At 38.6% G+C, this 25,195-nt stretch overlaps 1 protein-coding gene across 2 annotated transcripts; it reads left to right on the top strand.

The window, feature by feature from the left end:
* Positions 1-1,446: 1,446 nt before the first annotated feature.
* On the top strand, positions 1,447-24,982 carry LOC109990280 (growth/differentiation factor 11). Of its 2 annotated transcripts, none has more exons than XM_065954898.1 (3): positions 1,447-2,250; positions 15,367-15,740; positions 20,622-24,982. In XM_065954898.1, exons 1-3 carry the CDS (start codon positions 1,836-1,838, stop codon positions 20,997-20,999), a joined length of 1,167 nt encoding a protein of 388 aa, XP_065810970.1. In that variant the 5' UTR covers positions 1,447-1,835; the 3' UTR covers positions 21,000-24,982. The 2 variants fall into 2 exon arrangements, with proteins under 2 accessions (XP_065810970.1, XP_065810969.1); XM_065954897.1 differs by having other exon boundaries at positions 20,619-24,982.
* The last annotated feature ends 213 nt before the right edge of the window (positions 24,983-25,195 follow it).

Below are 25,195 nucleotides of genomic sequence, written 5' to 3'. Positions count from 1 at the left end.
AATGGGGATTGGGTACTATCTCAAGAAGTCCTGATAGTGAGACATGGAACCATTATAAGTGTAATCATTTACACCTAGTGATGCAGTGATGAGAACCTTGATTGTTGTAGCTTAAACATGTGTCTTGTGGTTTAGAGAATCCATATACTAGAGCTGATGCTGACAATTATTGTTGACAAGAGAACAAAAGTAAGGAAGTCTGAGAAACAGAAGCAACAACACACCTGATGACATGAAAATAAAACAATAAGTAGAATTAATTTCAGATTCACTGATGCATAATCCTCATATACTTTTATTTAATGAAGTATTTGAACAACAGATTTCATGCTGTTTTATACCTAAACTATTGTTTTACAAGGACATGCTGCAATAAGGAGTGAATGATGTATTAACACATTAAATCTAGTAACTGTTGTGTTCAGCAGCTGCAGCTGTGTTTTCCTCCAGCAGAGTACACTGGTGAGTCAGTTACGCCTGAGAGATTACTGAGAGAAGAAAACTAATTTATCTATAAAGTACAATGTGTTCATGTACATATCTGTACCATGGACATCACACATTTAATTGAACACACTCGCAGCAATCAAAACAGTGTCTGTTAATGGTTGTTAGTTTGGCTATTTAATTTTTAAGCAAATCACAGTCTGCCTTAATGTGGGGCTCAGTGATGAAACGTTTCAACAAAAGTCAACAAAATTGGTTATTCATAAAGACACAACTTCAAATGCATAATGTTGTCCTAAGGTTATGCTGCATTTAGTACAATGAAGTTTGGCCTATAAGCATTCTAACTGATTAAAAAGGTTTGTATACATAAAATCAGAGTATGGAGACGTGCTTCAGCTGCATGATTTTAGTAAATCTTTCAGGATATAGTCTAAAACTAATTTCACATTAATACAATTGTATGAAGGCTCTATTAAACCACATGTGTTCTTTTTAGCCATATACTGTCAAGAAAAGGTCAGTATATATGTTACTGGTTCACACAGATACTTCTGCAACTTCTATAATCTACATGTAACCATGTGGTGGCTTTATATGAACAACATTAAGTGGCTTTATTGCTAAAAACGTATCACAGATATATTCAAGATGTGTTTTTTTATTTTTTTTTTAAATGATGTAGGGAACTCGATAGCAATCTTCAAAGCTTTTTCTGCTTAAACCATAATAAAGCAGTCATAAAATATGCGCAGAGTCGTAGCTACTGTATGTCATCATCATAGTAACCTAATTAGGCTTCGTGTGATATGAGACATTGCTTGTGCACTGTAAAAACAATTATACTCTCATAACAGCGCGCGCACCCTCCCTCCGCTCTGTCCCTCTTGACTTGGTGACAGACCTAAAAGCCTTTTGTTGCAATCTTAGCCAATGGAGACGGATTACGACACCGGGCAGCTGAGATATATAAAGAGCCCCTTTTTGACCGCACTTGCACATTTTTCAGTGACACTTCTGAACACTCACACACCTCTTTGGACTAAATTGTACAGAAGAACCCCCAAACCAACCATTATATTACATGTGATCGGACTATGCATGCTACACACAGATAATTTGTTAACCTTCAGTCAAAAACAGCCTGCACCGAGACACACTGGGACCTACTTTTTCTTTTTGAAAATCTATTGCAAAATCTACTTCTGCAACAAGGCAAAAACGGGGTGATCGTATTGGATTAGATGCATGTCAATGATTGCGTACCTTTTGTAGGATAACTCAAGAAGCGAAGCATATCCGAGAGAGGGGATATAACAGGATAAAGCGAAAACAGAGAGAGGCAAAAGAAACAAAAAAGTTGCATTGCCTGTTTTCCACGCGCCGTAATGCCGAGGTACAACTTCTTATTGTGCTTGATGGTGCTCGTGTCTCTGGGACAGTCGGGGAGCGATGAGGCCAATCTGCTGTTGCCCTCTCCCAGCGAGACACCCACGGATGCCGGGCTGTCCCTGCTGGACGAGGACGCCGGTTCCCACGAGTGCTCTGCCTGCGTTTGGAGGGAGCAGAGCAAAGTGCTGAGGCTGGAGACCATAAAGTCACAGATCCTGAGCAAGTTGCGTCTGAAGCAAGCGCCCAACATCAGCCGGGAGGTGGTCAATCAGCTGCTCCCCAAGGCGCCTCCGCTCCAGCAGCTGCTGGACCATCACGACTTCCAAGGGGACGCGTCGTCCCAGGATGAGTTCATGGAGGAGGATGAGTACCACGCCACCACGGAGTCCGTGATCACCATGGCCTCTGAGCGTGAGTAATAGATTTTACAACCCAACAATATTGGCTCCAAATGCGTCATGCGCGTAATTGCTTGAGTAGAGAGGTTCAAGTGACACAGGCCTTTACTGCGTGCATGGTCAGTGACTTAACCTAGTATTTACATTGAGATCGGGGGTCCACAGTGTGCGTCTGAAGCGGACTGATAATATTACACAGATGAGTGTGGTCACCTGCGGCTGTCAAAATAGGCAAGGGATAACGCGTTAAGCTGGCAAATCAATGATCAGCTGCTCAAAGAGGCTCGTCACTGGGAAAGACAGCTTCAATATGGCCTGATGAACTTTTGTTTTCATGATGATGATGATGATGATGATGAGGGAGGGTTGCTGCTGAACTGCCCAGTCCACCTGCTGTCAAACTTTCCGTCTTTCAGATGATTTTGTGTGTTTGACAGAAAGTTAATGAATTCGAATACCAATGTGCATTATTAATGCTAATGCAGCTGCATCACTTTAGTTTTTTTATTTTTTTTTTAGATTTGTATCATTTTTATTTTATTGTTTTGCTTGAAGGCCCTGCATTGTGTTGTTATTCTTTCTCTGATTATTGTCCCCAACAATTTGCTCCATCTTATATCCTAGTTCCTCATAAATCCGTTGATAGGCCTAAACCACAGGCAGGCCCCCTCAGAGACATTTTACAAAATTACTGTTCAACCCCAGCAGCTGTGCTCTATCGCTCTTTTATAGGAGCCTTTACCGGTTTCCCTGCTGTTCAACGCAGTGAGAAAAAGTGTGTCCAAAAAGCTGCTATTGTTCCCCTCATGCAGCGGCCCCCTCGGCCGCACTTGCCTTTTAAATGCGAAGTTTATGGGCGCAGCTCGTTTTTTTTCCACCACGAGTTACACAAAGACCCCGAATCACTTAGGGTCGAGGGGAGTGTGTGACCTTCTCCTCGCGAATCGCGGGGTTCAACAACATTTACACACGTAATATATTCTGCACAAGGCAGATAAAACACACTCCAAATAATCAGTTTTCCCCATGAGGGAACAAAGATAAGCCTGTGTGCAGGAGACATCTGACAGCATTCATTCTTTATTATAATATCTATCTATCTACCTACCTATTTATCTATCTATCTATCTATCTATTTATCTATTTATCTATCTATCTATCTATTTATCTATCTATTTATCTATCTATCTATCTATCTATCTATTTATCTATCTATCTATCTATCTATCTATTTATCTATCTATCTATCTATTTATCTATCTATTTATCTATCTATCTATCTATTTATCTATCTATCTATCTATCTATTTATCTATCTATCTATCTATTTATCTATCTATCTATCTATCTATTTATCTATCTATTTATCTATTTATCTATCTATCTATCTATCTATCTATCTATCTATCTATCTATCTATTTATCTATCTATCTATCTATCTATCTATTTATCTATCTATCTATCTATCTATCTATCTATTTATCTATCTATCTATCTATCTATCTATCTATCTATCTATCTATCTATCTATCTATCTATCTATTTATCTATCTATCTATCTATCTATCTATCTATCTATCTATTTATCTATCTATCTATCTATCTATCTATCTACCGATCTCTATCTATCTATCTATCTATCTATCTATCTATCTATCTCTATCTATCTATCTATCTATCTATTTATCTATCTATCTATCTATCTATCTATTTATATATCTATCTACCGATCTCTATCTATCTATCTATCTATCTATCTATCTACCGATCTCTATCTATCTATCTATCTATCCATCTATCCATCCATCATCTCCACAGCAAAACGTTTATAAAAGAAGTGATTATAAACATGATTTACACTTCATTCTTCACCTGTCCTATCACCTGACCTGAACCAAGATTCATTTTCATTTACCTTCATTCTTTCTTCTTCACCACTCCATTTAAGTTTTTTTTTAATTTCCACTTGAAAAGTTTCATATTTATGTGAAAAGAACAGCTTCCTCTGAGAAGCGTTCTGTGTTTTTTTTTCCTGTGGGAGCATTGAGTTCAGTTTATTCTGAAGGAGAATGATGCACAGCTGATGTCATATGTTGTTGTAGGAGAAATAAGGAAGTGTGGCGGTAAAACATTAACTTTATGTGGTAGTTATGTTTAGAAACTGTTCCACTAAATAACCATGTTAATGCTTTAAATAATTCCCTGATCTTTTCTTTCATAATCGACTGTATTGGTCTCTGTCTCTGTCTACTTTATTCCTTGCACAAAACTACAAATATGGGCTGAACAGGTTTCCATTAACAGGTTTTCTGTCATACCTCACTGGCATTTCTCTTATGTGCCGATCAATCTTAGATAATCTTATTTCTTCTTCACTTTTAAATACAGGCACGAAATTGTCTATATTCACAGAAAACATTAAAAGGGAAATAAACAATAACCTTTTGATTCCCATGCATGGACACAACCACTGAGATACATATTCACAGCATGCAAAGTGATTTGATACCTCCTAAAGCTAGAAAAAGCAATTATGCCTGATGTTGGCTTATTATTTGTACTAACCTCAGAGGAGCTAATGACTGACATTTCCACTGTACACTGTCTGTCATGTTACAGCACTTCCTCCTCCTCGTGTTTGCCTCCTCTGCCTACGTCAGCTGCAGATTTTATCATCTGCTCGTTCCCACTCTCACCCTCACCCTCTCCCTCCATCCCCACCCGTTAGCCCCCTCTTCTCTCCTCTCCTTCATCATCTTTTTTCTCCAGTACTCATAGAAGAGTTGAGAGAATGAGTACATCTCTTTTTTTGCCTGTGGCGCCTTGGTGATCCCACAGGATTAAAAGTCCCTTTTTTCTGTCTGTGATAGAAGGAGGACTTCAAACACTATTCCCTGCGCACCTCGAACCCGATCACCCTTTTCACGATGGTGCACACTGCCTTTGATGGGCCATGTGGGTTCACACAGTACATACTGAACTGGACCTGTGCCAGAGTTGCTTCTTAGTATTCACTCAAGGTACGTGGGTGCCGCAGTGGGGGTTGAGAGGGTCCATGCTTCCTGGTCTCTAATTACTATGAAATTTCATGGAAAAGTACAGCTATTTATATCAGAGTGCGGCACTAAAGCATCTCCCACAATGCCATGTGTTGTGAAGGTAACTGCTCCGCTCGCTGTTCAGGCATTAAAATATGAGTCAGTTTGGAGCAGTTTATCAGGATCATTTGGTAGTGAAGCTTTCTGAATGAAATGTTATCAATTAATCTAGTTGCATTAACGTATAAGTTAAACTGTGAGTGTATTGTTTAGTTCATGTTTGTAACCGTCTAAGTATATACGCTAAGTGTGTTTTTTGGACCTTAGATTGTTTTGCCAAGATGGGGTGAGGATTTGCCCCCACTATTTTCCCATTTGTCACCTGTCCAAGATATTTAGAGCAGACCTTCCTCTGCCATCACAGACCCTCTCCTCCTTTCCTTCTCTCTGTGTCTCTGTTTATGTTTTGATGCAGACTATTCATCTGTTTGATTATGTAATCCTGCAATATCTGATACTGAAAACAGTTTCTTCCAGAACATGTCAACGGTAAAAAGATAAGTAGCACCTCTGTTGACTGTGGTCTAGGTAGGTTTTGTGTCCAAAGTTTTGGTATTTATAACCATCTTGTCCTTTGAATGAGCTTATTTTCAGTGACATTTAAGTACTTTAGAGATTTTCCAATAACAGAGACTACAACAGAGAGCAGCACTTACTCACCCTCCCTTCAAGCCTTCATTCAAGGTTAAAATTTATTCAGGTAAACACACAAAGCGGTGTGTCCAAAACAATGCAGAATTAGTGGCTATCTGCAAGAAAAACACGGCCTGAGAAGTGGAAACTCAGCTTTAGACTTAAACTGAATCAAACTTGAATCCTTTCTCAAGGCCACTCAGCTATTCTCCAAACTTTCATCCCTTACAAATCCCTTACAAACTGTTTATACCCTTGTTTCATCCTGTCAATTATGAATGAGTGAGTTAAGATGTGGAAGTTCAATGAAGCTATTGATATGTGATCCTGTAATGGTGAAACACATTCAGGTAAAGCAGAACAACTCTTTAGTACATAAAAATACACACACATGTATACGGTCTACAAAAGAATTCCACATGTGCACACTTGTGTAGACACTTGAGGATGATGGCACACACAAAGTCACACACAGTCACACACACTCCAGAAAAAAGTTCTCCTATTGACAAAAAGGGTCACAGAGTTCACAGCTATGTGATATATTGGAAGGGGAGACTATTAACCTCATCGGGTCTCTTTCTTTGACAGCAAAGACGGACCGGTAGTAACTTGAACACTTATCCCCCACAACACACACACGCTCACACACACTCATCCAACAACCACTCCCACAAAAAAACAAGGCTTTTATAGTGTTGACCCTATAAAAGGGTCATTTCCTGAAGCTGCAGGAACCATAAAAATTAAGAGGGAGAGCGCTAAAAGGACAGAGAAGCAGAAGTTGGACTGTCTTCAGCTCAGTGGCTAGTGTTTGCTGGAAGTTGATGACTATGTGAGGTTTTTATAGATTTATTTATTCCATGGAGGTCTCAGTTTGACGATGACACCTGCTCTCCCTGTGTAGTTGCCTGCATCAGTTAAGGGAAAGGTAAACTTTGGTGTTGATTTGTTTGGACGCCATGGGGCACGACTGGTTTGTTTAAAAAGGAGTAAAAATGTAAGAAAGAAAGGTCTGTTGAAAATGCACAACGTACTGTCAACTTTATGGCTAATAAAATTTCAAAGGGACCAAGTCTATTAATACTGGGACAAAATTTCCCCAGGACCTCAGGAATCTCACTCCTTCCCCTGTTCCCACGCTCCCATTCACCGGTCCCTGCAGTTGTTGCTCTGTTCTTCTCTTATTTGGGAATATGATGCTTTGGAATTAAATGCATGCTTTGCCAAAAATACAACACTGCAAATACAAGACTGCATTCATGTCAATAGGGAGGCATGACTTGCAGTCATATTTTAGTGTCTTAAAAAAAAAAAAGATTATTTGTTTTGATCCTCCTCGTTACTCTTCTTTTTTTTTTTCAAAGAGTGTGATGGAGTTGGGTACATGGTGGCTCAGGCTGCAGATATGGAGGGGGTGGAGGGGATGAAGGGAGTGAGCCCGCAGGGAGCAACAAGCAGCTTGTTCCTATCCTAAAGGGACAGAAATCATGGAAGGGTTTTATAGGTACAATTAAAAAGGCCTGAAACAGATGTTACGTTTCACTAATAAAGGAAATAATTACTTCACACCAGTAATTAAGCCCTGTGTAGTGACATGAGTGAGAAGGAGGAGGAGTGAGAAGATAAAATGGAGATCATTGAGGGGATTATTGTTGATGGATGCATTCAGGCTCTGTGTGGTCGTGTGTGAGGAGCTGCCGAGGATCAGTTTATGGAGGAGTCCATTAAATCTAAGAGGCATTTAGGCAAAGGAAATGCTGCATGGGCATAATGCCGGATCCCAGGAGAGAGCCACTGTGTCGGAAAGAAGCACAATTAACAGTGGATTACCTCACGATTATCTGCATTAAAATTTAATAAGCCTCCTCTATGCCGCATAGGAGAGCATCTTCTTGCTGTATTTATCACCTGTGGTTGTATATCTGCCTGCTGTACCCACATCAGCCCAGGAAGTTAATTATGGAAGTGATAAAAATGCATAGTCAACATTATTTCTTTGGGGGAAAGCTTGATTAATATAATATACAACACAGATGGATGCAGAGAAGCTCACGGAGAGAACTATAGATATGTTTTATGCTGCTTAGAGATTCTAATCAAGAACAAGGACTCAATTATGCTGAAAAGCTTCCTGGAGGTAGAGTTGGAACAATGTGCTCACACAAACTTTATCTTCAATGAAAACTTTTGGCTGAGATTCTGAATGGTTTCAGGGGCTTCAGGGTTTTTTTTCTCTGTGTGATCAAAGACAGAGACATATGTCACATTTTATGAGCATTTAAGGTAATGAAGCAAATCACTCGTCAATATCTCTGTGAAGGAAAGTGTATGCAGTTCTTTCAGGTTGTAATAATCATGCCATACTGTAGCTATATGCATGTTTGTTTATTTATTTGCTGGAATAGAGAGATTCTTTTAGAGGCTCAAAGCAAAGCTGATACGGATTTTCCCATCTTAATACCTATACCAATCACTGAGCTCTAAATATAAATAAATATTATAAATATTGGAATACAGAGTGCCGATCCAATGCACATGTTTATTATTCTTCATTCCTCCCTGTAAAAGATATCAAAAAGGCTTGACTTCTATGCAGGCCAACATCAGGCTGGACCTAGACATTCCTATCCTACTTCCTATTGTGCAGATCTTTCAGCTAACCATAGAACCTTTTTGGCAACTCAAGATTCCCATACCTCTAGAAGGCTTGAATAGAAGGCCCAGAATCGGTCAGATGGTTACTGATACGGCATCTAGAGACTGGATTCAGTTTTCACAACTCATTTTGAGATTGATTACGGAGTCTGTACATCACTAGATGTCCATGAAATGGGTTTTAAATACATCAAATTGAGGTCATTCATTTGAACCAGCTTTTAGAGACAAAGTGAATGGTCTTCTGCATTCTGGAAGTTATGATGGTTGTTGGTAGAATGGTAGTCAAACTACTACCAGAGATTCCTGCATGCTATGTAGCCTATGATTCAAGAAGGATAGAGAGTAATCAAAGTGATATCTGGGCAGTATCACATGGTCGTATGTGTACCTGCATAATAAAATGGTTGTTGAGATATGGGAAGCTGTTGTACAATATGCTTGGCTTTACAGTGGTTATTTCTCGGCAAAGGCAGTTTTGCTAGGCAATGATAACATGGACACCAAATCAATGTTGTTGTTGGTGTCTAGAGTCACAGAGGCTAAAAATTAAGCTAGCTATCGAGCGGTCATAGTAATTCAGGAAAATAGAAGGTATAATGATAGGGAAATAGAAGACAGATACAGCTGTTCAGATCACAAAGAAACACTATGTATTGACTACAATAACTATGTCTTTACTTCTCATAGACAGAAGGATGACATTCGAGGAGGTTTACCACATTTGAAAGTCAAATGTGCGTACTGTGTCTTGAGAATGTCGATTGCCATGCAGTAATGTTGACTCTCATGCTCATGGCTGAACACAGAAGCATTTAAAGGCAACAAAGGTTTTTTTTAGTTATCCAATAATTTAAAAGACATCCTGAAAAAACTAACTGTGGGCAAAAAGACAATTGTTTTTCACTATTCAAGCAAACAATGTAGTGCTTCTTCTACTCAACAAGTTGTGTTGTACTGGTTACTTTTGGTATGTGATAGTTAGGAGGAGGTTTATTCATTGATAAGTTTGTAGAAAAAACAGATATTTGTCTAACTGAGTGGTGTTGAACAACACATGCACTAAACCAAATGTTGTCCAAGTTTCTTTCATAAATTTATACTTCTTCCCACTCAATTTCGGACATGTAAATTCATAAAGAAAGTATTTAAGAGCTTCTTTTGTATGATGTCGTTCATTGTTTGTACATGTTGCTTTTTTTTCCACTTTTTTTCTGTCTCCTTTTTTGAAGTTTTCTTTTCTTCTCTCTTTTTTTATTATGTCCAAAATAAACTTAACTAAATAATTTTGTATTTTAGAAATGTTCCTATAGGGGTTTATATTTTGGGTTGATGTATTTATTAAATAGACAATTAGTAAGGATGCAATTAGTAAAAGACCTAAATTGTTGTTGAAACCATAGCTGTCAGCTGGTCAGCCTGACAATCGGATTTAAGATTTATATTACAACTGCATGAGCTCTAAGCTTATATCATCAAAGTAATAATTATTGAATTGCAGACCATTTAAATACTCAATCACTTTTCAAGTGTTGTTTTTCTTACTTCATTTTACTTCCTTTAACACTCTGCCAAGTCCCTGCAGATGTCTCTTGGCCTCGGGGCTTTTGCATTTTCTGAAATCTCACAAGAGGTTCACTGCTAAGTTGAATGCCATACACAATCAGGTAAACAAAAATGAACAGTCAGCACTATTTTTTATTATGCCTCAGACTTAGAAATACAAATAGTTTCCAGTAACTTAATATTCAATAGGCCATATTTTTGGGCTGTGCAAGTGATGCATGTCCAGCCTAATCTTCATCTTGTTTGTCTTCTCTTCCAAAAAGCTTTGGTAAACTTTAATTTATCTTGCTTTTACAAGTATAACAGGTATATGATCATTATGATTAGTTGATTTAATGTAATGGGTACAAAATAAGAGTATTACACTTTTGATTTTAAATGACAAAAGAATCTAGTAATATTGAGTTCAGATATATTTGAAGAGATACTTTATAAATTTGGGTTCTGACTTCTGAAAACACAGCATCACATTGTCCCCTGACATTAACGTCTTGCATGTGTGGATGCACACAAACACAAGCAGTGAGACCCCAGCATGCTTCCTGCTGTCCAGCTGTCCACCTTATTGCAGTTCAGTGCATGCTCGCTCTTTTCATACTCTGGACTGCTGGAGAAGTCCCGAAGACTTCCCTCTGGTTTTTACAAACACATACAACCCGAACACTGAGAAGAATGAGCTGTGAGTGTGTTGGCTGAAGACTTTCAGTTCTGAGCTCATGGATGTTGTGTGTTTATGTGTGGTTGCATGTTTCCATGTGTTCACCGAGCTAGAACAGGGAGCATTAGGAGATGTCTTTTGTTGCTCCTGGGGGGCTACTGTGCTCAGTCCTAATAGGAGTCTTGTGCCTGCCTAGTCCCAGGGGAGGGCTTCTGAATGAGGGGGTCTAACTTCACACACACACCCCCTCCTCCTCCATCCCAGCTCGAGCCAGGCCTCCCCCACCACCCTTCTCCTGTCCCTTGGGACTGGCCGAGAGACAAAGAGGGAGCGGGGCTGGGGTGGGATGGGATGTTTGAGGGGGTGCACTGTGGCCCCTGTCTTATTAGAAGGGTCGTGAACGTGTCACGATGATTAATATGCCAAGGTGCATGGGGATACCCTAGAGTCACATTTATTCAACATGAAGGATCCCAAACACACACTAACCACAAAATGGCACATTTGCATTTCCCATTAAGTAAAGAAAATATAGATATATATGCAAATGCAACTCCTATCTGGGTTTATACTATGATGCATTTGGACATTAACAATAAGTGACCATTTCTCTCCCCATCATATTTTAGCTGCAGGATTTTCATCTGATTGGGAGAACCATGTTTACAAGAGTTTGGCTTAAGAAGTGGAGAAAGTGTGATTTCTTTTTTTTTTTACCGTCAGAAGCATATTGTAAAAATATTCTTGTAAGCTTTGTTATGTATTTTATCCAGTTGATACCATATGTTTGGATCTTAAAAAATCTGGATAGGATTTTTTACAAAAAGAGTCAAAGCCTTTTCTTCAAATTCTATGTCTACACTTCTTGTGGAAATCGAAGGTTCTTCAGTTTGTACCATATTGCTTACATTAAAGCACCCTCACAGGTAACACATGTTAACTATTCATTGGATAACTACACCTTAACTCCCCCTCTCCATCTGTTTTCAACAGTTTAAGGAGCTCATTGTCCTTCACCCTTCAGTAACATTTCTGCATTCGGTTATTAAGAGCATTAAACTTTTAAACAGGCTACGGTCATATTAAAATGGACAGATGGCAGTGTGAATAAACCATTATGTTCTATAGTTCTCCTCGCACCTACACATACAGGAAACTCTGGGCTAACTATGGGACACAGGTACCCAGGGAGTCCACCAGATGTTTGATAGGCTCACCTGCAAGCCTGCTGTGTGCTGGCAGTAAAATTCATGCGCTGCATATGCTGCAATTATACCACAGGGAAATAAGCTGCTGTAATAATGAAGTAGGCTAGAAACATGAGGAGGGAAAGCAAACAAGCCTGTTTCCTTTGGAAAAACGCAGCCTCTGTCTGTCCAGCTAAGGCTTTTACCTTGGTTTGATTTCTTTTTTTTAAATAAAAGGAAGACTTTACTATCAAGGATCTACTTTCTTACTTCATCATCTGTTTGGTCGAGCAGAGACATGTTATTGCTCCAGTAGGTGGTGCTGATGCAAAATCTGAATTGTGTGTAGGATTGAAACACTTAACTGAAATATAACTGTGCAAATTGTCCAGGAAATTAAACCATAAAAACAAGTCTTGCAGTAAAAACTGTGAGCATACTTTGCTCACGAAGTTAGAGGGATTAAATGTCCCATTGGGTTTTTGATCTTTACAAGCTAGCTTTGCCCTTTTTACACAGAGCACTTTGCCAAGATGGGGGCTGTAATTAAGGTGCAGGCACTTACAGGATCTATAAAGGCACAAATTGATTTCACCTATCAATGCAGTCATTGTTTAACATGACGCAGCTCATATGTTGTGCACATGTGTTTAATAAACGTGGCCCAGAACTGCCTCTGCTTCTCAGATTACTCCTCAAGAAAAAAAAAACTCTTACCTAGAAACTGAACCAATTTAAGCTCTGCTGTTGTTTTTTCTTTTAATTGTTTTGTTTGTTTTCCCAAGAACTCAAACAGTGTTAACAAAAAGACTGCAAAGGAAGAGCTGGTGTGTGTCCTCCATCTGCAGAACACAACAAAAAGTAGTTATCACAAGTAAACCCGAAGCAAACTGCAGAATCATTCTTTCCCAGTTTTGTGCTGATGAGCAAACACAACACCACCCACGTTAATTGCTGTGACCTCAGCAACCCACCAAAAGGAACATTGACATATTGTTTGTCCAGCGTGAGACACTATATAATTTACACTCGCTAATGACTGGGCCTGGAAATACAGGCTGAAGGACCACGTCTGTCCCTGGTTTGGCCCTTATTCAATGTTCACCCTGGACTCTTCTAATGGATAGTCCATCTGTACCTCAGTGAATTCATATCCCTCTAGCCATGACCATAATTAAATTACAACACTTGTTTGGTGTAAAAAGAAAAAAAGGAAGAAAAACAGCCCGTTGCAGTGTGTTCTTCTGGTCAATGGAGTTTTGATAAACAAAACACGATTGGCTGGAGAATCTCCTCCCTAATCAAAACCAAAACAAATGGTAGCTGTTGTGTGGCTGAGATTTGAAATGATTATCTGCTTATAAAAAAGGCATGTTGTGAAGAAAGACATATTACCATGGCCATAGGATTGACCTTGACCTTCAAACTCAATCTGGCTATAAGGGCAGCCCCTCCCCAGCACCCCTGAGATGTAAAGGGGCTGACAGTTTTGACCCCTGATCCCATTTCTTAACTAGGCTGAGGTGCAAAATAACCTTTTGACCCAGGAAGCATTTTTAGGTTGCCTGAGCAACCCCAGATTTAGGAATGATTGACGGGTGCATCCTACACTTTTTTATCTGCCTTTTTATAGAGGAGAAACAACAATCATCCTCTTCATAAGATAAATGACAGAAAACGACAGTTTATTTGCTACAATCATGTCAAATTTGCTGTGAGAAAATGGGTAGATTAGATATTCTATTGTACTGGGTCCCGCATTATTATGCCAGATAGATGCAGAATAAATTTCCCTTAATAAATGAACACTTTAGATGGAAATGAATGTATGAATGCAATGGATGGATGTCATTATATAAGAGGGAGGTCTATGTAAATGAACCATGTGCAGATTTGACATGTGGCGCAAATCACAGAAACAGCACAGCCAAAAATCATGGCAGGAATAAATCTGAGTGTTTTAAGGGACACCTTGTGTTTATTTGAAACAACCCTTAATCTACACCCAAAATATATTTTCCATCAAGGGGGAGCCACCAAAAAAACTTTAAAATTATTATTTTTTTAATGTTGGGTAAGGGTTAGTAATGTAATGCAGAGGTAGACCATTTCATTATGGTTGACCCAGGGGGATCTAAGGTTACCATCTGGCCACTGGCCACCATTACTGATCCTTATTTTAATATGCAAATGTATCTGTTTGTCCAACCTTGATGTAATCACAAATTTATCCTGACAGAAAGACGTGTGTGCACATATGATAACTAACAGCCATCATTCAGCTGTGGCTACATTTAGCAGAAATACAAAAAACAAGCAATGCTCTGAGTCAGTTTAACTACTGTTCTTTTTAAAATATAATGTTGTAAAAAAAAAAAACGATGTTTATTACTCTGTTTGGTTCATTCATTTTCACCATGAACATACAACTTGGACTTGCATCTAGAAAATAAGCATCACTGAGCCACAAAATGTGTGTAATCCTCCATGGTTTATTCAGCAGCTTTTTATCAGAATATAGCAGCATGTTATCAGAAGATGTGAATTTCTGTTGGAGTCCCTAACAGGATGATTTCTGTAAAAAAAACAAAAAAAAAAAACACCTTCAAAGGCCTTCTTAGTTAAATCACACTATCCAGCGGTATAGGGCCATGTTCAAATGTTTGATGCTGAATCAAAGCAAAAAATAATCCCAAAGATCTCAGTGTGTGTGTGTGTGTGTGTGTGTGTGTGTGTGTGTGTGTGTGTGTGTGTGTGTGTGTGTGTGTGTGTGTGTGTGTGTGTGTGTGTGTGTGTGTGTGTGTGTGTGTGTGTGTGTGTGTGTGTGTGTGTGTGTGTGTTTTGCGTTCATACTTTCAACAACTGTACCTAACTTCATAGCTGTCTTTTTTCTTATATACAGTAGTATTTGTTGTTTGTATATATAAGAGAAAGAACTTTGTGTCAAACAGTATCTGTTTGATAGACACTTAAAATAGTTCCAAAGCTAAATGGTTTCAATTGTGTGGTGGGAGCATATTTATGTATTATCTTTTAAAGTCCTCGCTTTAATCTATAGAGAGGATCCCTCTCAGTTATGGGGGCAAAGTTTGTACTTAATAACAATACATCAATCATGATCTGTTTCATTAGTGGATTTTGTTTTTCTTTTTTATTTGTGTTCATATTTCTGAAGCCTGCAGTCTGATTCAGGGTTGTTTGTGATTCTAGAGGTGTGAAAGCCGCATTTATGCCTTTATGTATTTGGATGATAATAAGCTCAATGACAATTATACACTATTCTTCCTTTGAGTAACAAATATAAATGTAACTGTTCTCTTTCCAACAGCGGAGCCCCTGGTGCAGGTCAACGGGAAGCCGAGCTGTTGCTTCTTCAAGTTCAGCCCTAAATTGATGTTCACCAAGGTGCTGAAGGCCCAGCTGTGGGTGTACCTGCGGCCGCTGCAGCAGACCTCCACCGTCTACCTGCAGATCCTGCGGTTGAAGCCCGTCACGGAGCAAGGCAGCCGTCACATCCGCATCCGCTCTCTGAAGATCGAGCTAAACTCCCGGGTGGGCCACTGGCAGAGTATTGACTTTAAGCATGTGTTGCAGAACTGGTTCAAACAGCCTCACACCAACTGGGGAATCGACATCAACGCCTTCGACGAGAGCGGCAATGACCTGGCTGTTACCTCGCTGCGACCTGGGGAGGAGGGGCTGGTAAGGACCCTCAGACCTGTCCCTGGGGTGGAAGGGGGTTGAAGGGGGTTGCAGGGGTTAGGGTGGGGGGTGGGGGGGCACTTTCATTAAAGATCAAATTTATGCAAATGCCAATTCATATTTAAAAGTAGGTCAGCCAAAATTATGATAATGAAAAAAATTAAGATAAATATGGATTTTTATTAAGAACTGAACTAAATTTCACTTAAACAAATAGTCACTCAAAAAAAAAAATCAGATGGCATTGATCCTAAATGGCATTGAATACTAAAAATCTGTAAATACTATGCTGAAGTGTTCTTATAAATAGTGACAGATAATGCATCACCATAAAGCTAAGACCAAAAACCAAAATACCAAAAGCCAGGGTCAGCTCGGCTCGCAGCTACACAAGTGTTAAACCACAAACGCTTTCATCTGTCTCCAAAGCTTCTTCCATTCTCACAGCCTGAACCACAAAGTTACGTCACTTCACAATAGAACACATAAAGGCATGATTTGAAGCCTACAAGCATGAAAAAGAGGTGAGCTTTTGAAAGCTGGAATTCCATTCTTCAAGATATACTTTATGTTAAAAAAAAGTCAAATATTTAGCATTAAGAAATGCTTTTCCAAGTGATTATTGAAGACTTTTAGGAACAACAAGAGTTAATCCTTGCCAGTAAATATAGTCAGTGAGTTACTTATTTGCAAACGATTGGTATTACAAAAAGTAAACTTACAAATGAATATTTTGTTTGTAAACCAGCCAACACACACATTTATTTTAAACACTTAAGTCTGTCATGTCATCAATCTTTCTGAACATGTCACTTATTCTATGTTTGGTTTGGTCCAGATAAATACAGTTACTTTGTTTGAACCAGCCTTCACCAAAGTTATCAATACATCTCATTTAACATCACAGCATTTAAAAAAATATATTATTGATAGGTTAGATAAATGATAAAGCAGACATTTATCTAGACAGAAGTCCCAGAGTCACTGGGACCGACTCTTACATACAGCATCTTTGTTGAATTATGTAAGCATGTCCTTCAGGAGGTTAAGCAACACAAATATTTACAAAGTGGTCATTTGGGTCAGATCTTCACAACACATTTCACAGGTCAGCTCTGGTTTCTTGGCCAATAAACTGCTGCCCTCTGAGCACACAGCAGTGTGCAATATTATCATTGGAGACAACAAATTAAAGATAAAAAAAACAGGCCAGTGTATCAAAATAAATAAAACACTAAAAGCATGGACAGAACAAAACTCTGCTTCTTCCTGATCCTCTGCGTTTTTTTTCTACAACAAAAGCCCTAAAGGCTGAGTTGACGTGGTCTCTTTCCAACGGCCTTTCAGCTTATTTCCTCTTTTGAATGCGTCACAAAAACTGTGCTCTAGCCCAGCTGGAATCACTGTGGGGAGAGGAAGGCTTTGTAAAACAAACATGATGGAGTAAAATATTTGATCTGCTTGCTTTGCCCCCAAAGGTCAAGGTTATGGCAGGCTGAAGATGACCTCCAGGGTCAGAGATCAAGCTGAGAATACAGAGTGAGCTCCAGTTTCTGTCACTCTCTTGGAACCATGCTCACAATCCATATTATGTTCGTACTTTAAAGTTATCCATCCATCAATATGTTTTAGTGAAATATCAAATAAGCAGCTCTTAATCATAATCAGTTAATATATATATATACTGTATATATATATTTTAGCTGGGACCTTTGTGGTCTTTCAATTAAAAGATACAAAATATCTAAACGACAGTATCCATGTTAAGAGAAACAAAAAAAGCAAGTGTCTGCTGTGTCAAAAACGGGTTCAAAACAACAGAATGTGAAAAGCCTTGCGCTCACATCCAAAATATCATGTCAAAACTCACAAAAGTTTTGTGTTTCAGACCTTGCGTTTTCAGTAGGTTTTACTAACACATAAAATCACAAAACGTATACATGACGTATACGTGCCAAATGTATACATGACAATAGGTTTTAAATGCCTTCCGTCAATTCTTTCAGTGCCAAACTGAGACATGATGTGATGTGTTGAATTAATACTTTATCATATGACCATACAGATTATTCTGATAACGTAACTATATCAAATCTCATTATAATATTGCCAAGAGTTTCACAAGGAAATCTGGACTTCTCTCAAGTCTGAGTGTTCCAAAATTGGGTGGCGATTAGACAAGATTAGCTCACAGATTAAACGTATGTTGTTTGTGTTATAAACAAAACTGACACCTGGGGAGTGTACCATGAAGCCCGATTAAAGGGTAAACCTGGTCTGTCAAACCTAAAGTCCGAGTTATCCATGTTAAGAAGCTGGCTCTCTTTTAACCTGGCAGGATCATTATGGTAACGCATTCCTATTCAGTACCGGTTTATTATCAGCCAGTATCATTGCCAGTATAGATCCTAAAATGAAGGTCTATGTTTATTGAAACACTTGGAATCATAGTGTTACATTTGGGATGTCACAGAAGCAATCCGTGTGTAACAGTAACACATACGTATACTGTATATATCACATCATGGAACTTGTGCATTCAGCAAGTAGAACCAATATGATCCACCACTTCAGTTTGTTTGCTCTCATTGTACCTGTTTATTTCAGGTCAAATTCATGTTTTTAACTTCAGCACTTCACATTAAAAGGCAGATAAGGGCATAGCATCTTTTTGTTTTTAAGTTTCGTTCTAACACTTGGAAAGCTAAACACAGCTGGTTTTACAAAAAAAAGGGTTATTAAAATTGTATCTTTAGGGAACATCAAGTATTCATTCAATTCAAGAAATGTTTTGACTTCAATTTGGCCAAATACAAATGTTATTTCCATAACGTGAAAGTCTGACAGACAAAATTACAGTTACTGGTCATACTGCTGAAATCCTGAGTAACTTTGTTCAGATTTAATAGTTCTACTGTGTAGATGCCACTTTAAATATAAACATGAGTCAAAGTCAGTTTGTCAGACAGTGAAGTCAACTAATTAATCAACAAATTAACACAACACTGTTCTGCTGTGTCCTTCGCCTTCTCTGTAGCAGCAGTGTTTTTATTTTTAATGCAAAAACTTTAATGTATTCATCTCAGCGTGTTTTCTTCTCACTATATCAGTCTGACAGTAGCAAACAGCAGGCGATCCTTCCTTTTAGTGCAGGAGAAGCTTCAACTTCATGTGTACAGAGGCAAAGAAGCTCAGGCTCTTCTCAAGAGAGTTAAGAGAAACAGTTGATAATCACCTTTGTGATACTTCATATCGCTTGCTGTAACTTCAGGCTTTGTCAAGCCAGCTTACTCACAGAAAGCCTGGGTATATTGAACTCGCTTCGAGGTATATCCCTCTAGAGTTTTGATAAAAATTAGACCTTCATGCTATCACGATATTTTGTCATATCAAATAATTGAAGCTGTGAGTTCCCAGGGTCATAATGTTACCATGAAGGTGTTCATTTTGTGAGCAAATTAAAAAATAAAACGCAACACATTTATTAGTAGGTGCTGGGGGACCTGAGGAAGCTACAGGCAAAACGTATTGTTTGCTCTCAATAAAATATAGTTAATTTATTTTCAGTGTGCCATGGATTATTGCTTTATTTTTCACATTTATTAGTTGGCTTTGGGGTGCAGGTGGGATCATTTCTAAATTTTGGATAGAGCCAGGTTAGCTGTTTCCATAACTTCATTCTTACACCTAGCTCCCAGTAGGTGTAAAGTCCTTTGAAAAATATGGTTGTCATGGTGTATCGTATTGAAAGTTGGGGTTACTTGGATAATGAGGAGGATGAGAAGGATGAGAAGGATGGAGAAGTGTCTCTTTAATGCAATGAGTCCCCCCTGAGTTTTCCCTGTAGACATCACTCCTCTGTAGCAAGAATAAGTATAAGAATGGCAGACCTGGGCAAAAGTTTTGTTTTAGGCTGGGGATGGAGTCCATGGGTGGAGATATCAGGGGAGGGGATTATTTGACCAGAATCCAACTTGTGACATCACAAGTTGAGCAAATTTGAAAAGGAGCACTTTTCTCTGTGTTGTAAGACTTATGCAGACTACAAACAAAGGACTGGATGGGTTTATTTCACATTTTGTGGGTCGGTAGAAACTCAGGTTACCCAAATATATGTTCAATACACTGTAAAAATTGAATTTTTAATAATATGTCCCCTTTAAGGCTGTAGCTGTTGTTATCACCTAATCATGATGCTTTATCATATTTAAAAAAACAAAAAAAAAAACATTTTCATTGCTGTTTGTGGATGATCGGCAGTTAACAGAAGTTTTTCTAAGCTATTATTCTTTTCAGACAATTAGGAATGAGAGGTGGCACTGTAATAAACACTGCATTTAAAACATGCTTTTCGCTGATTAGCTGCAGGAGTTAAACGTCATATCTGTGACAATATTTTGGTTAGTCTGAATGCAGGGAAATAGTCCATGTTGTGTGAACATGAGTGAATTGCAATTGCCCCCAGACGCTCTATCATTGCGACATCATCAGGCGACAGCAAATGGGTTCAAAGATTAGTTTGAAAGTATATACGACTAAGAAGATTATGTTGTCACAAAACTCTCTTAAACACATTCATAACTAAGGTATGTTACCTACAAAAAAGTGTTATTAACTTAAAATAAGGGCAGTGTCCAGATGATACTAAATTAACCATCTTGTTTGAGGTGTTGGACCATTGTAAAAGCTGCAGTATATAAAAATGGGAGTGACAATGGGCTGTGATATCATGTTCTGTTGATGTTTTCTTTGGGGATTAATTGGCAGAAACGTTTAACTTCTTGTCTCATCATTTCCTTGACTGATGTATCAGCCATGTTGTTGTTCTCTTATAACCACCTCTTTCTCTTTGTCCTGCCCTCCTCCCCCTGATTCTAGCAGCCGTTCTTGGAAGTGAAGGTTCTTGAGACGACCAAACGTTCTCGGAGAAACCTCGGCCTGGACTGTGACGAGCACTCCACCGAGTCCCGCTGTTGTCGCTACCCCTTGACTGTGGACTTTGAAGCTTTCGGCTGGGACTGGATCATTGCACCCAAACGCTACAAAGCCAACTACTGCTCGGGCCAATGCGAGTACATGTTCATGCAGAAATATCCACACACCCACCTGGTGCAGCATGCAAACCCTCGAGGCTCCGCAGGACCGTGCTGTACCCCGACCAAGATGTCCCCGATTAACATGCTTTACTTCAATGACAAGCAGCAGATAATTCACGGCAAAATCCCAGGGATGGTGGTGGATAGATGTGGCTGCTCTTAGGTCCTGGGGAGACACACACCACCATCGCATCAAAACCACCGAAAACCCTTAAGGAGCCCACCCCTGGCACCAGAACCCACTCCTCTGCACCAGATTTCACTTTTGCTCAGCCACAAAATCATCCCACTGAGTTTCCATTTTCCAGTAATTGAATTGATTCTAACTGTAAAAAAAAGAAGCTATAAATGAAACAGGAATCAAAAGCAGACTGAGTGATGGAAAATCAGTACTTTGAATGATAAAAAGAGGATGTCCTTGTGGAGCAGCTTCAGAAAACAGTAAATGAGCTAAAACTGTTATCGAGTGCGTTTTAGTTTCGTGGATTTTAAAGATATTGTTTTCTTTTTAATGGCATCTTTGTGAAATGTCCAGGTCTGTGGAATAAGATGACAGGAGACAGAAGCATTTACAATATTTTCGAAACTATTTCAGTCCTAAGTTGAGTTTGAAATGCTGAATTTCTTGGAGACACTGACTTAAGGATGAGATCTGATCCAGAAAATGTTTCTAAAGGGGGCATTTGAAGAATTATTTTTGCAATCCATCACTTTAAAAAAGGAACAAAGTCCATGCTAATGTGAGGAGGGTTATATATACCCTAAGTATAATTCCAAAATGTTGTTTACAGATGTTTAGAGATGTGCTTTAGTGATGTAAGGAGATGAAAGATCCAAAACCAAACCTAAACCCTCTATTAATGTATAACACCCCAGTGTGATATTCTCGAGTATCCACGAAACCTTTCACTGTTACTTTGATCTTTTTTATGTGTAGTCTCATAGAACTCAAAAAGGAAAAAGGAGAAAAGAAGTAATACTATTTTAATTATTTATCTGAAAGAGGACAGATTAAGCTATTTCTGCCATTCCATAACGAGATGATACAGATTTAGGTTTAATTTTGCACACCTCAGTCTACAACAGTACTGTAATGGAGATGCACTCCTGGGAAAGGAGGAGGAGCAGACATGACAAAAACCTGACAAAGGTCCTTTCTTCTCTATATCAAAGGAAAATACGCTCTACCACCTTCAGGTTTTGCATTCAATGTAACAGAGTTCATAAAGCACTGTCCTTGGACTGAGCATGGTATTACAAACAGAGAGCAAAATTCATACCCTCAAATAAAACTATGTAGAGGAGTGATTGTAGAGGTGCAACGGATCACAAATCCCACCGTTCAGATTAGGTCACAAATTTGTGTCACAGATCTTCTTTTCTTCTGACACATTAAATAAAAATGCAATTTCCCTGCATCTTAATGCATTACATCCTCAATTTTCTACACTATATACAAATTGCTATGATCCCAATAATAATATAACAAGCAGGCAGATAAACCAGAACTCCCTTTTTATTTAGAAAGTGCTTTTAAAAAATGAGTCTATAATATAAGGCTTCATCGTTTAAATACCAATAGTTGTTTCAACCTAACTAAGGACATCTGTATTACAAACTTAAAAAACAGAAATCCTTTTGTATTAACAAGTTTGCTATTATCTTCAGAAACACATGTTTTCATATATGAGCTTTGACAATGTTGATAAGTAACATTTACACACAATTCATTTAGCGGATGTGTGTGTATCAGTGCACTGGCTTCTTCTGCAGCACACATGCTGTGTGAGTGAGAAGAAACAACGGATGGAGAGCATGCATTAAGGGACTCTATCTTCAGTTTTTGGACTGAATGTGGCGCTGTCTAACAGAGTTTGTTCAGCTAACTTACAGCCACACATTACAGTAGGCTGCAGGACAACATTACTAATGTTAAGTTACTGCTTGTTGTCACGCACAGCCATCCTCTGATGCTTGGCTGAATAAATGAAGACACTGTGAGAGTAAACTGAGAAAAGTCCAAGCACTGTTTGATACAAAGTTACTGTGCAGACTTAATTATCAACCCTTAATGACCCTTCTCTGTGTGAAAGCTTGTGCAAAGCTCTTGTAAAAATATAAAAAAGAACACTGAATTGTCTTCATATTTGCCAATATTGGCCTACACGCTGCTTACTTTTCACTGCACAGGGATTTAGTGGCTGTAAATGTGTTTTATATCAGGATGATAAATATACTATCGATCCATGGACCACATGCGATCCGAACAGTAGGGGGTGATCCGAATGGATCACTGATAATCTGTGATCTGTTGCACCACCAGATATAAGTATGCTAAAGGTTTCTCTCTTCTGTAACCTAGTTAATGGTTGAGCTGAAAACACGTTAACAGTAAACTGCTGCACACTCATCAGCAGCATTCACATCTGACTAAAAAATACACATAAATTAAGAAAGAGCAGTAGCTTCTGCACTCATGTTACCACAGTTCACCTTTTCAATATAGTAGTTTCAGTCAGGAAAATAACAATGCAAAATCCTTTAGCAGTTCTTCACCTGGAAATAAAACACCTTAAAAACAAGAGAATGTTACTCAACCACTGACTTTAGATTAGAAACCCTATTTAATTGCATTTTCTAAATGACCCCATGCACCTCCACCTCAACTGTAACAATGATATCATGGTGAAAGTATTGTTAGTGCTTAAATATTGAGTATATTAGCGTGCTTGAAGTCTGTCTTTGTCTCCTGGATGTCAAAACAAAGATATCCATTTGTTGTAAACGAAAGCACTATGCTGTTGGATAAAGGGAGAGCCTTCTGACATTATATATAAATGATTTATGTATATAATAAAAAAGGGGAACAAAAACCTTTTTTGGGGCACTCTACCTTACCAACAATAAATTTTGCACTATGGGACGTTCATGGCGTGAGGAGGTTAAGTGTTGTTTGTGTTTTACTAAGCACAACAGAGCTTGTACAGTGTAGGGGAAAAACTATTCAAGCTTCTGGTGATAAACCATAAACTAGAAAGGATATCACTTCTTTTTTGATATCATCATGCTTTCCTGACTTTTGTCTGAAGCGGGGGCCTGTCCATACACCCACACACTGCTCTCCAATCTGGATTATAGACTTACTGTACCAGCGGCCTGAAAGGCCTCCTTGCCCACTTTGGGTGATAAGTAATGTGTATTATAGGTGTCTGGGTCAATGAACATAGAATGCTTTAACTGGAAATGGCCCATCCACCAACTTTAACCTTTTACCATTTTAGAGAGACTACGTCCTTCTGACCTATAACAATGTGTTGACTGTCTTTAATGGACACGTTTTTGCCTTGTGTTTGTATTTTGAGTGAAAGTACCCATGTAAGAATGGGTGGAGTAGCCAGGGATTGTTCGCCAAAGTAGAGGATGGCATGCCATGTGCTGTAACTATTGTGATTGCAGGAAAATGCTAGAACATTTCAAAGGGAGGAAAAAGCTGATTTAGGGGCAGTGGTTGGAAATAATTCAACTGGTAATTTTTTTTATTTATTAATATTAATTTCAATGCATTTCAAAGTCTGTCTACCTCACTGAAGCCTCCTAAAAACCTTGCTTTTGTTAAATTTGTCATCCACTAATCTGTGCAAAAATTTAACCCATAAAACTGCTTTCCCCACCAAAACCACCCCCAAAAAGTGTAGATGTAAACCACAGGGTCCCTTTGCTCTCAGGTTCAGATTGAGTTATTGAAAGAGTGGCAGATGGTAGCGGCTCTGGTAATGTGTGGTCAAAAAAAAATATTTCGCTGTGCCCACATTTATGGCTTGTCAAGAAGTTGCATTTTGAATTTTTAGTGTTTGTATACTGGTATGTGTGAGAGTGTTTTCATATATATATATGAGAGTGAGAAATCTCTATGTAAATATCTACCCAAATGTTGATGTTTATGATGTTTTGGACAGGTTCACCGCTTCTAATGTTTTACTCACTTCCCCCCTTCATTCCTCTTTTCTTTGTGTAGTTTAATAAAATCACCTCAACTTTGTAGTTTAATGGTTGTGCATATGAATAACTGTTCAATTGTTATTTTTTGTCTTTGTTGTTTATTTACTGTCATTTTTCTTTTGTACAATAAATCATTTATTTAGCTTATGGGGTCTCTTGCTTGTTTCTTACTGAGTATAGTTCATTTGTTCATTAGTTTAAGTCACCCTGCTCTCAACAAAAAAACTGCACTTGCCAGATATTGATCCATCCCTTTGAGTTTTAAGTCCCTCGTAAATCTCAAGTTCTAGTTTGTTAAGCTAGAGAATCCCTGAATCAAAAAAGCTCTGATAACCAGCTGTTGACCTATACTCAGTGTCA

The sequence above is a fragment of the Labrus bergylta genome, chromosome 5 (assembly GCF_963930695.1).
Source record: "Labrus bergylta chromosome 5, fLabBer1.1, whole genome shotgun sequence".
Classification (NCBI taxonomy): domain Eukaryota; kingdom Metazoa; phylum Chordata; class Actinopteri; order Labriformes; family Labridae; genus Labrus; species Labrus bergylta.
This window is presented reverse-complemented; position numbering and strand designations above follow the sequence as displayed.

Coding starts and splice junctions, on each gene's coding strand:
- LOC109990280 (XM_065954897.1), top strand. CDS start 1,836: ATGCCGAGGTACAACTTCTTATTGTGCTTGATGGTGCTCGTGTCTCTG. Junction 2,251..15,366: donor GATCACCATGGCCTCTGAGC/GTGAGTAATAGA, acceptor TCTTTCCAACAG/CGGAGCCCCTGGTGCAGGTC. Junction 15,741..20,618: donor GACCTGGGGAGGAGGGGCTG/GTAAGGACCCTC, acceptor CCCTGATTCTAG/CAGCCGTTCTTGGAAGTGAA.